The 13632-nt window shown below is 39.5% G+C and overlaps 1 protein-coding gene across 2 annotated transcripts in view; it reads left to right on the top strand.

Moving 5' to 3' along the window:
- Positions 1 to 13632, top strand: part of arhgef3 (Rho guanine nucleotide exchange factor (GEF) 3) — a 371767-nt gene that overhangs the window by 161706 nt on the left and 196429 nt on the right. The window contains exon 1 of one of the 2 annotated variants that reach the window (XM_068051700.1): positions 2135 to 2310. The exons of the other annotated variant lie outside the window; for it this stretch is intronic. Within the exon in view, the coding sequence (XP_067907801.1) occupies positions 2281 to 2310 (30 nt within the window). The 5' untranslated portion in view covers positions 2135 to 2280. Of the gene's footprint in view, positions 1 to 2134; positions 2311 to 13632 lie in introns of those variants that run through there. 2 annotated transcript variants of the gene reach the window in all.

Below are 13632 nucleotides of genomic sequence, written 5' to 3' on the forward strand. Positions count from 1 at the left end.
TAAATATAATTAGTACTTGTGCTTATATTTACATTACAAACTGGATAATTAACTTCTATTTTCATTTATTTGATTTTTGGATGAGACTGCTTGATAGTTTGCTCTATTTCCTTTGCTTGATTCTCCTCTTACTGGTGGAGTATCAGTTAGAAGCTCTTTACTGTGTAGGTGTAAGAAAGTTACCAGGTGATTCTAAGTCCAGTATATGTTTATGAACCAATAACCAAACTTGTTTGTTTTAACTTATGTACTGGATGCATTAGAAAAATTGATTGAGCTTCACAGCCAAAGACCAGAGCAAGTACAGAACTGTATTGTCCTTCAGGTCAGAGCTTACATAGGATTAATCCAAGAAGATTTTACTGGATAATTACAGTATCCTTTCTGTTTTCTTGCGGAACAAATTCTGAGATGGCAGCCCTAATTCTACCCTCACATCACATTCTATCCTATCCTGTAAGACCTTCTCAATCATTAGAGGGGCTGACCAGCTGTTGAAGGTTCTTGAACATGCCCTGTGCATGCGTTGAAATATGCAGGCAGAGTTCTACCTTCCCCTGTAGATAATGTGAGGGTGCAGTACAACCATGTCTTCAACTCAAACCACTCTGCGGTTTTGTACAGTAAAACCAGACCAAATATTTATTGCGCTGAAGTTTCTCAATAGCTTTCTAACATTGAATAGACATTTCCCAGAAGCTGTATAGGAGATAATGGAAGGAAATTCAGGGACAATGGGATTGGTCCAGTTCCAAACCTCTTGCCACAAAGGAATGGTTCACTCCCTATACGTAATCCAGGATGTTGGGGATAACAATGGACGTAGTAAAAGGACTCTGACTCTGACGAAAGAGATTAGACTTTAAAACTTTGAAACAAAAAACAGAAAATGCTGGAAATACACAGCAGGTCAGAGAGCATCTGTGAAGAAAAAGGAACATTTTTAATGTCTTGAGCATGTCCTCTTCATCAGAAAATTGCCTGCTTTCTACTTCATTCCATTAATGGTTGACTGGATTTCCAGATTGAGTTTTGTTATTATTTTACTTTAATCATGAGGCAATGTGTCCTCCCTCAATGTAGTTCCAAACTATTAGCCACAATGGAATAATCTATTCTGTTTACATGCCCTAGGATACCAGGGATAATAGTGGATATAGTGCTTTTTCGGGCCCCATCTGCTTCCGTTCCTGCCCAAAGATTTACAATCAGTTACCTTTGTCCCAAAAGGTTTACGTGAAGCCAAGACATAATTGGCCAATTTGAGCTGTGTGGGCATCTTTAGTTTCAGGACATGAAGTGAAATATACATTTTTTTAAGAAAATTCATTTTCCATTAGGTTTTTAGCATATAGATTTTTATTAAGCATGCAAAGTACTAAATTCAAACCCTTACAAAACGCAAACATGAGTATATTCCCTATAATGCTGCAGTCCAAACAAAGACAGATACTATGAGGAAAACACATTTTATGTTATATGTTTTATGTCAATATGAAACAGCCACTAAATCTTGGAAGGATTATCCAAAAGGAAACATCCAACATCAAACTAACACCAAATTGTCTCACTTATTAATTAGTGGACAAGATTGGTTCAAATGCATGACTTTCCTAAAGCAATTGACCTACAAGTTATCTAGGGCTCAATGCCTTCTGAGGAAATGATGTACCAACTGCAGGAACAGATATGCAGTACAGAAATAATTCTATAGATCTTGGAAAATAAGTAGTTATTTCCTTGGCAGTATAGAAGTGTTTATCAAGCAAAATAAGTAGGATTAGTGGTCATTGCATATGGTATTATACTTTAAAAAAAAAATGACCCATGTTCAAATCATCACAACACAAATTATGTTTGCTCCTGTTTCAGCTTCCTTTCAATTGTCAGGAATCAAGACTTAGGGGATTTCAAACTAGCTAAGTTGTTTCATACAGGCCTTTCCAGCCCAACTAAACAAAGGATATGGCAACTTTAAGGAAGGATATTCAATATATTCTGCACAGCAATAGCATTTACGCAATTAAAGTGCACCTGGCAGACCACTGAAATTGCATTACTGGCTTCTGCAGTCCATCTGCACTCTGACTGTATAGATACAGATAACCATAGACGTGAAAGGCTCCTGTCTCACTTCCTGTTGTTCGGCTGCTTTGGGAGGAGTGCATCTAAGGAAAAAGCTAGGGGCAATTTTGGCTGTCAGTAAGCACTAAACATTACTTCAAAGAATTAGAGAATCTTCAGGTTTCTTTCGTTAGTGAAAACACTTACAAGTGCCTCATGGTGTGGTGTTGCTTCTTTGTGCATCAGGTAAGCAGTGCAGAATGGTTTTGCTTCTATTTCATATTGGGTAGCTGTAAATGTCATCAGTTAAGTAAGGGTCTGCAAAAATAACTTTGTACATCTTGAATTTTTAAAAATGATTTTTCAAAATATTTATACTTTATATAAGACATATGCTTACTATGGTTCTTCAGGCTTTGATCAATGAAAGTATACGTTAAACAGCTCTCTTGACTTTCTAAAGCTGCAGTGCATATCATTGTTCGAAACACACACAGGGTTTGTGCAGCATGTTGTTTGTACCTTCTCGATGGGGTGTTCTATAGGTTGAGTGATGCTATAGTGTAAAATTGTACCATTTACAAGTTTAATAATGAACATATTTTGGCAAAGAACAGTAACAAATGGAGGAAATTGTTACAGATACTCTAAAATAAGTTACAGCCTTCAATAGTGCAGTGGTTTATGTTGGTTGGTTGAAAACAGGAACTTGTGTGTGGTCTTTTGCATATTGCAGCACCTTCTGTGGTTCAACTCTTTGAATAGAGAGTTTACTCAGCTTTTAGTATGTACGTATCTTACAACTCAGCATTTGTGGTAGATTGAGCATTTGTGGCAGATTTTCTTGCAAAAGTAGCGTTTCTATAACATCCTGCAGATCTTGGCCTGTTCAACATCTTTCTGTTAGCTGGAGGTCATATCAAGACAGTGGTAAAATACAGAATTAGTATGCCATATCACATGCAGTATTGTTTTGGAAGACCTGACAGCAATGAGTATGTGAAAAATTAGAAGAGTGTTGTTATAACTGACTGGGATCTTTGGATTAATAGCGACTGGTGTTGCGATCAATATTAGGGCCTCAGTTTGTTGTCAGATGCTTTAATTATGCTGAAGCTACAGAAATCTGAATAGACCTATCAGTTATCTGTTTAACCACAACAAAAGGTTCATTGTTACAGTGCAACGTGATTCCTCCAGCCCCGACATCAGTATTTTAGACTGCTTTTGTACTAATACCCAGTCTGACTGTGGGTAGGCTCCCAATTCACATCCCAGCTCAAGAATTATAGGATAAAAGCAAAATACTATGGATGTTGAAAATGGGAAATAAAAACAGAAAATTCTGGAAATACTCAGCTGGTCAGGCAGCATCTGCGAAGAGAGAAAGACAGTTAATCTTCCAGGTTGATGACCGTTCTTTCGTCAGAGCTTTTGTCTGACCCTAGGACATTGACCTGAGGTTAACTCTATGTCTCTCTCCACAGATGTGACCTGACATCTAGAATTATAGGCCCAGAATTTCCTGAAAACTTGCACTGCAACAATGATATAAGTATGCTACAAAGCCGATTTTAGCACAAAAGATCGGAAAATCTGGGCGTGAGTGACTTACACACGTTTTCACACTAAAATTGAGTTTCCTCAATCTTTTGCCATTGCTCCTTAATATAGCTCTGTCCCCCACCCCATGCAAAAAATTGTAGAATGTGGGTTTCCAGCATTTATGGCCATTCAGAACAGACTGTAAATTTATACCTAAGAATTTAAGTGCAGCAGGACCGAGAGTCATATTTCTGTTGTTTTATGGTGTTTTTAAGCATCTTTAAAATTCTTTTTACGAGCATATGAATTAGGAGCAGAAGTAGGCCATTTGGCCCCTTGAGCCCACTCCACCATTCAATAAGACCATAACTGATCTGTTTGTGTTTCGAATTCCACACTCCCATCTACCCCCAATAATCCTTGATTCCCTTGCCTAATTAGAATCTATCTACCCCTGCCTTAAAAATATTCAATGACCCTGCCTCTACCACCTTCTGAGGCAAAGAGTTCCAAAGTCGCACAACCCTCAGAGAGAAAAAAATTCTCCTCATCTCTGTCCTATAAGGGTGACCCCTAATTTTAAAACAGTGCCCCCTAGTTCTGGACTCACCCACAAGGGGAAACATCCTCTCCACATCCACCTTGTCAAGACCGTTCAGGATCTTATAAACTTCAATCAAGTCTCCCCTCACTCTTCTAAAATCCAGTGGAAACAAGCCCAGTCTGTCCAACCTTTCCTCAAAAGACAACCCGCTCATTCCAGGTATCAAGCTAATAAACCTCCTCTGAACTGTCTCCAATGCCTTTACATCCTTTCTTAAATAAGAAGACCAAAACTGCACACAGTATTCGAGATGTGGTCTCACCAATGCCCTGTATAACTGAACATATACTTACATATGTATATCTCTGATGCATTTTATGGCATTAGAATGAGTTACATTAAAAATTGAAAAGCTTCCATAATTGCTTTCTTTAAAACATTCTGTACTTAATGTGCATAAATTACATGGGATATACAGCACAAAAACAAGTCATTCAGCCCAACCAGTCCATGTCACTGTTTATGCTCCACCCGGGTCTTCTCCCATCTTTCCTCATCTAATTCTATCAGAATAACTCATTATTCCCTTGTCCCACATATGCTTATCTAACCTCCCCTTAAATGCATCTATACTATTCGCTTCAACCACTCCTTGTGGTAGCGAGTTCCACATTAGATAGAGAGAAACTGTTCCCGTTGGCAGAAGGGTCACGAACCAGAGGACACCAATTTAAGGTGATTGGCAAAAGAAGCAATGATACCATGAGGAAAAACATTTTTACTCAGCGAATGGTTAGGATTTGGAATGCACTGTCTGAGAGTGTGGTGGAGGTTTTCAAAAGGGAATTGAATAATTATCTGAACAGAAAGAATTTGCAGGGCTATGGGGAAAAGGCAGGGGAGTGGGACTAGGTGATTTGCTCCTGCAGAGAGCTGTTTTCGACAAAATGGGCTGAATGGCCTCCTTCTGTGCGGTAACCATTCTATGATCCTCACCACTCTCTGGTTTAAAAAAAAAAGTTTCTTCTGAATTCCTTATTTGATTTTCTTTGGTGATTGTCTTTTATTGATGGCCTCTAGTTTTGCTCTTCCCCACAAGAGGAAACATTCTCTGTGCCTACTCTATCAAAACCTTTTATAATTTTACAAACCTCTATTAGGTCATCCCTCAACCTTCACTTTTCAAGAGAAAGGAGACACAGCCTGCTCCTGATAGGTATGCACATTGTACGCATCCTTGTAAATCTTTTTTACTCCCTCTCCAGTGCCTCCAAATCCTTTTTATAATATGGTGACCAAAATTGTATGCAGTACTCTAGGTGTGGTCTAACTTCAGTCCTAGGGCCTCAATTATTTACTATCTATATTAATGACTTGGAGGAGGGGGCAGAGTGTAATATATCCAAATTTGCTGACTATACAAAAATAGGTGGGAGGGCATGTTGTGATGAGGACATAAGGAATCTGCAAGGGGATACAGATAGGTTGAGTGAGTGGACAAAAACTTGGCAGATGGAGTTTAATGTAGGAAAGTGTGAGGTCATGCACTTTGGTAGGAAGAATCAAAAAGCAGACTATTATTTAAATGGAAAGAGACTCCAAAAAAGCGCAGCACAGAGGAATCTGGATGTTCTTGTGCATGAAACACAAAAAGCTAGCATGCAGGTGCAGCAAGTAATTAAGAAGGCAAATGGAATTTTGGCCTTTATTGCGAGGGGGTTGGAGTTTAAAAATAGGGAAGTCTTGTTACAACTGTAAAGAGTTTTGGTGAGGCCGCACCTGGAGTACTGCGTACAGTTTTGGTCCCCATATTAAGAAAGGATATACTAGCATTGGAGGCAGTTCAAAAGAGATTCACTCTGCTGATTCCTGGGATGAAGGGGTTGACTTGTTGAGAATGGATAAACAGGTTAGGCCTTTATTCATTAGAGTTTAGAAGAATGAGGGGTGATCTTATTGAAACGTACAAGATTCTGAGGGGACTTGACCTTGTTGAGAAGATGTTTCCACTAGTGGAGGATTCTTGAACTTGGGGACATAGTTACAGAATAAGGGGACACTCATTTAAAACGGAGATGCAAAGGAATTTCTTCTCTCAGAGGGTAGTGAATGTTTGGAATCTACCCCAGAGAGTTGTGGAGGCTCGATCACTGAAAGTATTTAAAGAGGAGTTAGATAGATTTTTGAAATATTGGGGAGTTGAGGGCTATGAGGAGCTGACACGAAAGAGGAGTTGAGGTCTAGGGCAGATCAGCCATGATCTTATTGAATGGAGGGGCAGACTTAAGAGGTCGAATGGCCTACTCCTGCTCCTATCATACTCTTAACTTTTCAATTCTATGCCTCTAGAAATAAACTCAAGTGCTTTGTTTGCCTTTTTATGGCCTTGTTAACCTGTGTCGCTACTTTGTGTTTTTTGTATTTGTACTCCCAAATCCCTTTGCTTCTCTACCCCATTTAGATTCTTATTTTCAAACATTCAACCTCCTTATTTCTCTTACCAAAATGTAATACCTCACATTTATCTATGTTGACATTCATTTGCCAATTAGATGCCCATTCTACAAGTTTGTTAATCTCTTGTCATTTGTTGCAGTCCTCCTCAGAATTGACTATCCCCTCTTCCACCCCCTAGGTATGGTGTCCTCTGCAAATTTAGAAATTGTGTTTTTGATTCCAAAGTCTAAATCATGAATATAAATTGTGAATAACAGTGGTCCTAGCACTGATACTTGTAGAACACCACTTCCCAATTTCTGTCTCTCTGAATAACTACCCTTTATCCTTACTCTCTTCTTCCTGTCTTGAAGCCAGCTAGTTAGCCATTCTGCTACTTTTCCCCTGCTTCCGCAGTCTCTAACCTTATTTATCAGTCTCTGATGTTGTACCTTATCAAAGGCCTTCTGAAAATCTGGATTAATTACATATACTGCATTACTCTTGTCTACTCTGTCTCTTCCCTCTTCAAAAAGTTCAACCAGGTTGGTCAAGCAAGACTTTCCCTTTTGAAATCCATGCTGAGTATTCATTATTATGTCATGAAAATGTGCTATGTCAAATGATTTTTTTTTTAGTCCACTGGTTGGAAACCTGAATATTAAACTGGTGGAGACGAACCACTCAAACCTTGCAAGCTTCAAACTCTGCCTGCTGACCGTGTCCACTGAGGCATTTCCCCTGCTGTAGACTGTTGTGTACAATCATTTAGTTGATCTGTATTTGATTGAGTCCGTCTGTTTACCGATTAATGCTCACTGTGCTTAATTACTTAAGCCTGAGAGTAGACCTAGAGGGTTTTGAGAAGGTTCTGGAAAGAACAGACAGAGACCCCCTTGAAGGAAATCAGCCACATTTCTGCCTCCCGGTGAACCACCAACTTAGCTGTCCACATCTTCAAACCGGAAGTCTCAGGACCACCAAAGGAAATTCACTCGACCACTGAATTCAGCCTGAAGCCAGCCGAGTCACCAACCTCCACAAACTGTATACCCTTTTTAATTTCTCTCAACTCTAATTTTACCAATCTATTCTTCCCCACTCTGTAACATATTTGTATGTGTGTGTGTGAAAGTTGGAGCGTATTTTTATTATTTTACTTCGATTACTTTAAGCACAATAAAGCTAACCTTTTTTTTGTTAAACTCGAGAAAACCTGTCCAATTGGCACTTTTTGTGATCACTGCACGTAAGCAGTTAAACACTCACTGAATTGGAAAGTATATCCACTTCAAAAAGAAATAAACCTGTTGTGGTCAAACAAGGAGAGGGAAAGAGGGGAGCCCTTCAACCCCTCTTCACCTGATCATAACAATTATATTTTTGGTTTCTAGATGGTTTTCTATTCTCTCCTTTTTAGGAATTCCATTATTTTTCCTACCACTGATAAGCTGACTGGTCTGTAGTTCCCTGGACAAGTTCTATCGCCCTTCTTAAATATAGGTATAACATTAACTATCCACCAGTCTTCTGGCATTACACCTTTCTGTAAAGAATTATTAAAAATGTGCAGTAATGCCCAAAATGCATGGATGTAATCTGTCTGGACCAGGAATTTTATCCCCTTTAAGTTTGATTAGTTTATTTAATATTTCACCTTTTTTATTTTAAATGCAGTTATCTCATTTCTAATTTCATCATCTGATATCATGTCCACCTGTCCTGTTTCCCTGATAAATACTGAAGCAAAGTAATTATTTCATATTTCTGCCATTACTCTATCCTTACCTGTGATATTAGTCATAGAGAGATACAGCACCGAAACAGGCCCTTCGGCCCAATGAGTCTGTGCCAACCATCAACCACCCATTTATATTAATCCTACATTAATCCCATTTTTCCCCTCTCACATCCCCACCTTCTCTCAATTCTCCTACCTACACTAGGGGAAATTTTTTTCTACAATGGCCAATTTCCCTATCAACCCGCAAGTCTTTGGCATGTGGGAGGAAACCGGAGCACCCAGAGGAAACCCACGCCGTCACAGGGAGAACTTGCAAACTCCACACAGGCAGTACCCAGAACTGAACCTGGGTTGCTGGAGCTGAGAGGTTGTGGTGCTAACCACTGCGCCACCCTTATATTATCCATCAATAAGTCACCCAATTCCCATCCTGACTTTCCTTTTTTATTTATGTGCCTGTGAGATAGTTTGCTGTTTTGTTTTATGTTCCTTGATTAACCTTTGCCCTCCTAATTTTTTTGACTTCTCCTAATTTCTTCATATTCTCCCTTGTCATGCTGTCCCCTGCTATCTATGTACTTCATGTATATCACTTCCCTTAGCCTCAATTTTTTCCATATGTCTTTATTCATCCATGGTGACTCGTTAGTATTTAGCATGTTTTTTAGTCATAGAGTTACAGTGAAATATATTTTTCCTGGACTCCATTGAACATCGTTTCAAATGTTTCCCATTGCTGTTCTACATCATTATTTGTCAATATTGTTGTCCATTTTGTTTTCCTTGGCTCTATTCTCATCTCAAAATCATATTTTCTCCAATCTATTACCCTGGTCTTCATCATACTTATGTCCTTCTCAATTATTATCGTGAAGTGTATAATATTATGCTCCCTATTGCCCAGATGTTCCCCTATTTTTCCTACTTTTATCTGCTCTAGCTTATTCCCTATTACTAGATCCAGTAACAAATCCTCCCTTGTTAGGTGTCTTACATATTGGGTTAAAAAGGAGTCTTGTCCATATTGTGGAAACCCCATTCCCTTATCCCCTTCACCTACCTCTTTAGGCCAATTAATATCAGGGTAAAAAGAAAAAATTGCATTTATATAGTGCTTTTAATGTTCTCTAGTTGCCTCAAACTACTTTACAGCCAATTAAGTACTTTTGAAATGTATTGTAGGAAATGTTCAAGCTAATTTGCGCAAAGCAAGCTCCCACAAACAACAATGTGATAATGACTGGATAATCTGTTTTTGTGGTGTTGATTGAGGGATAACTATTGGCCAGGACACTGGGAATAACTCCCCTGCTCTTCTTCAAAATAGTGCCGTGAGATCTTTTACGTCCACCCAAGAAGGCACATGGGGCCTCGGTTTAACATCTCATCTGGAAGGCAGCACCTCCGACAGTGCAGCACCCCCTTAGCACTGTACTGGAGAGTCAGCCTTGAATTTTGTACTCAAACTCTAGAATGGAACTTGAACCCGGAACCTTTGATTCAGAGGCAAGCGTGCTGCCACCTGAGCTGGAGCTGACACTAGGTAGCTGAAATCCCCCATGATTATTCTATTTTTTTGATTCACTTCCCGAATTTGTTTGCATATTTCTTCCTCCACCTCCCTTCCACTATTAGGTGGTCTGTTGACTACCCGTATTAGTGTGGATGATCCTTTGTTATCTTATCTGTATTCATATGGATTCTGTATTTTCTATTACCATTATATTTTCCCTAATAAATACAGCTACTCCACCTGCTCTGTTTCCTTCTCTATCTTTCCTAAATACATTATACCCTGCAATGTTTAATACCCAGTTCTAATTTTTCTGTAGCCATATCACTGTAATCCCAACTATCTGGTTTCTTGCAATGTATTATTACTTCCAGTTCCCCTGTTTTATTACAGACACTTTGTGCATTACCCTACAGACAGTTTAACTCATTTTTATTGCAGTTTCTCTTATATTATTTTTAATCTTTTTGCACAGCTATTCCATAATTGTATTTATCCAGTGGCCATCTAAGTCCTCAATTAATTCTTTCCTATGCTGTCTTGTCCTGTTTTGTTTATATTTAGGTTGATTTCATTTCCTGTACACCCCTCCCCCATCTTACTAGTTTAAAGTCTTTGCCGTCTCCCTATTTACCCTTTCCACTAGGTTGTGGCCACATCCCGGTTCCAGTGGAGTCTGTCCCCTCGGGACAGCCCCTTTCTATCCCAGTTCTGGTGCCAGTGGCCCATGAAAAAGAATCCCTCTTTCCCACACCAGTTCTTTAGCCACGTGTTAATTCGAAGATCTGACTCCTTCCGTGCCAATTTGTACGTGGTTTGGGCAATAATCCAGAGACTATTACCTTCAAGGCCTTGCCTTTTAATTTAGCTCCTAACTCCTGATATTCCCTCAACAGGACCTCCTCCCTGTTCCTACCTATGTTATTTGTTCCGACATGGACCACGACAACTGGATTACCTCACTCCCTTTCCAAATTCCTCTCCAGCTGCCATGAGATATCCCTTACCCTGCCACCCAGTAAGAAACACACCCTACGGGATTCTCATTCATGGCTGCAGAGGATGCTATCTCTCCCCCTAATTATAGAATCCCCTATCACTACCACATTTCTATTCTGTTCTTCTAGTGCCTTGACCTGCATTGTAGTTGTCTTCCCCGCAGTCTTTCTCCTTGCCCTCACAGGTAGCCAATTCATCATACCTGTTAGCCAGGACCAGGATCCTCCTTCTTAAACTCTCCCAAGTCCAGTCGCTGAGGCATGTAATAAGAGTACTAGTGACTTTCACTGCACATCTATCCTTTGCTCTGATATCCTGCGAGAAGGCAGGGAGCCGGGAAGGGAATCAGAGTCTAACTGAAGTATAATACCCAGTCTCATTCCAGTATAACACCTAGACTCCGATATTATATCCATTTTCACTGCAGTACAATACCGAGACTCCAATAGTATACCCAGTCTCAATCCAGTATAACACCTAGACTCCGATATTATATCCATTTTCACTGCAGTACAATACCCAGACTCCAATAGTATACCCAGTCTCAATCCAGTATAACACCTAGACTCCGATATTATATCCATTTTCACTGCAGTACAATACCCAGACTCCAATAGTATACCCAGTCTCAATCCAGTATAATACTTAGTCATGATATCAGTGCAAATTTGCCGGGATAAATGTTTTCACTGTACCGTGTTACTGTGTGACACCAATATGTTATGGAGCGAAGGTAACAATTGGCCACAAGGATATAAACGAGGCTAAAAATGTAAAATCAAATGCTCGTGTTTTGAAATTGTTTTAAATAAATTATTTTTATTTTTGGTTAATTTTAGCAGTAACAGTTGTGTAAATTCCAACTATTAGTCAATGAGCTAAACCCTTTGCAATTATCCTGCAGATTTAGTGTCCATCAGAAAATATGGACTTCTCCAAAGCACATAATTAATATTCCACAATTTTTCATACACTTGACTAGTGTCCATATTTTCTGATGGACACTAAATCCGCAGGATAATTGCAAAGTGTTAGAATCGATTATTAAGGAGGTTATAGCTGGGCACTTAGAAAAACTTAAGGTAATCGGGAATAGTCAGCATGGCTTTGTGAAAGGAAAATCATGTTTAACCAATTTATTGGAGTTCTTTGAAGCAGTAGTATGCACCATGGATAAAGGGGAGCCCGTTGACGTACTATACTTGGATTTCCAGAAGGCATTTGACAAGGTGTCACATAAAAGGTTAATGCGCAAAGTGGGAGCTCATGGTGTAGAGGGTAAAATATTAGCTTGGATAGTAGATTGGCTGGCTAGCAGAAAACAGAGAGTATGTATAAATGGGTCCTTTTCCAAGGGCAGGATGTGATGAGTGGAGTCCCTCAGGGGGATGTGCTGGGGCCTCAACTTTTTACAATTTATATCAATGACTTAGATGAAGGGAGCAATGGCATGATAGCTATATTTTCATATGACACAAATATAGGTAGGAAAGTATGTTGTGAAGAAGACATAAGGAAGTTGCAGACCGATATAGATAGGTTGAGTGAGTGGGCATGAATCTGGCAGATGGAGTATAATGTGGGAAAATGTGAAGTTGTTCACTTTACCAGGAAGAATAAAATGGAAAATGACTGCAGAATTCCGGGGTGCACAGGGATCTAGGTGTTCTAGTGCATGAGCCACAAAAAGTTAGTATGCAGGTACAGCTAGTAATTAAGAAGGCTAATGGAATGCTATCCTTTATTATGAGTGGAATTGAAAATAAAAGTAAGGATGTTATGCTTCAGTTATACAGGACATTGATGAGACCACATCTTGAATGCTGTGTGCGGTTTTGGTTGGAAGCGGTTCAGCGGAGGTATACTAGATTGATACCTGGAATGAGTGGGTTGTCTTATGAGGAAAGGTTGGACAGACTGGGCTTTTTTTCACTGGAGTTTAGAAGAGTGAGGGGTGACTTGATTGAAGTATATAAGATCCTGAATGGTCTTGACAAGGTGGATATGGAAAGGATGTTTCCTCCTGTGGGTGAGTCCAGAGCTAGGGGGCACTGTTTTAAAATTAGGAGTCACCCTTTTAGGACAGAGATGAGGAGAAATTTTTTCTGAGGATTGTGCAACTTTGGAACTCTGCCTCAGAAGGTGGTGGAGACAGGGTCATTGAATATTTTTAAGGCGGAGGTAGATAGATTCTTGTTAGGCAAGGGAATCAAAGGTTATCGGGGGTAGATGGGAATGTGGAATTCTAAACGCAACAGATCTTATTGATTGATGGAGCAGGCTCGAGGGGCCGAATGGCTTACTTCTCCTAATTCGAACGTTTGTATGAAATAAGAGCTTTAGAAATCCTAAACCTGAACACCAAAATCTGCAAATAGTGAGGCGTATGCAAATTATGAGGAACATTTGTTTAAACTTTATGGTGGTCTCTAACATTTCATGGCCCTGAAAGCAAAATGTTGGGGCACTCCTGTCATGTCTGAATCTTGTAATATTTTGGAGATGTGATATAAAGTGCTTTTGTCGTCTTTAGAGGGCAAATGGTTGTTCTGAATTTGCAGCCTATTGGGCAGTTGCCCCTGGAAAGGCCACATTATTGTAGTTTATGTCATTTTCCTCTTCTATCCCAAGCCCTTCTGAGTACTTCAAAGAGAAAGACTTGCATTTATATAGTGCTTTTCACAACCACAGGAGATGCCAAAGTGCTTTTCAGCCAATGCAATACTTTTTGAAGTGTAGTCACTGTTGTAATGTAGGAAACACAGCAGCCAATTTGCATGCTGCAAG

Source organism: Heterodontus francisci, chromosome 19, assembly GCF_036365525.1.
Source record: "Heterodontus francisci isolate sHetFra1 chromosome 19, sHetFra1.hap1, whole genome shotgun sequence".
NCBI classification, from domain to species: Eukaryota; Metazoa; Chordata; class Chondrichthyes; order Heterodontiformes; family Heterodontidae; genus Heterodontus; species Heterodontus francisci.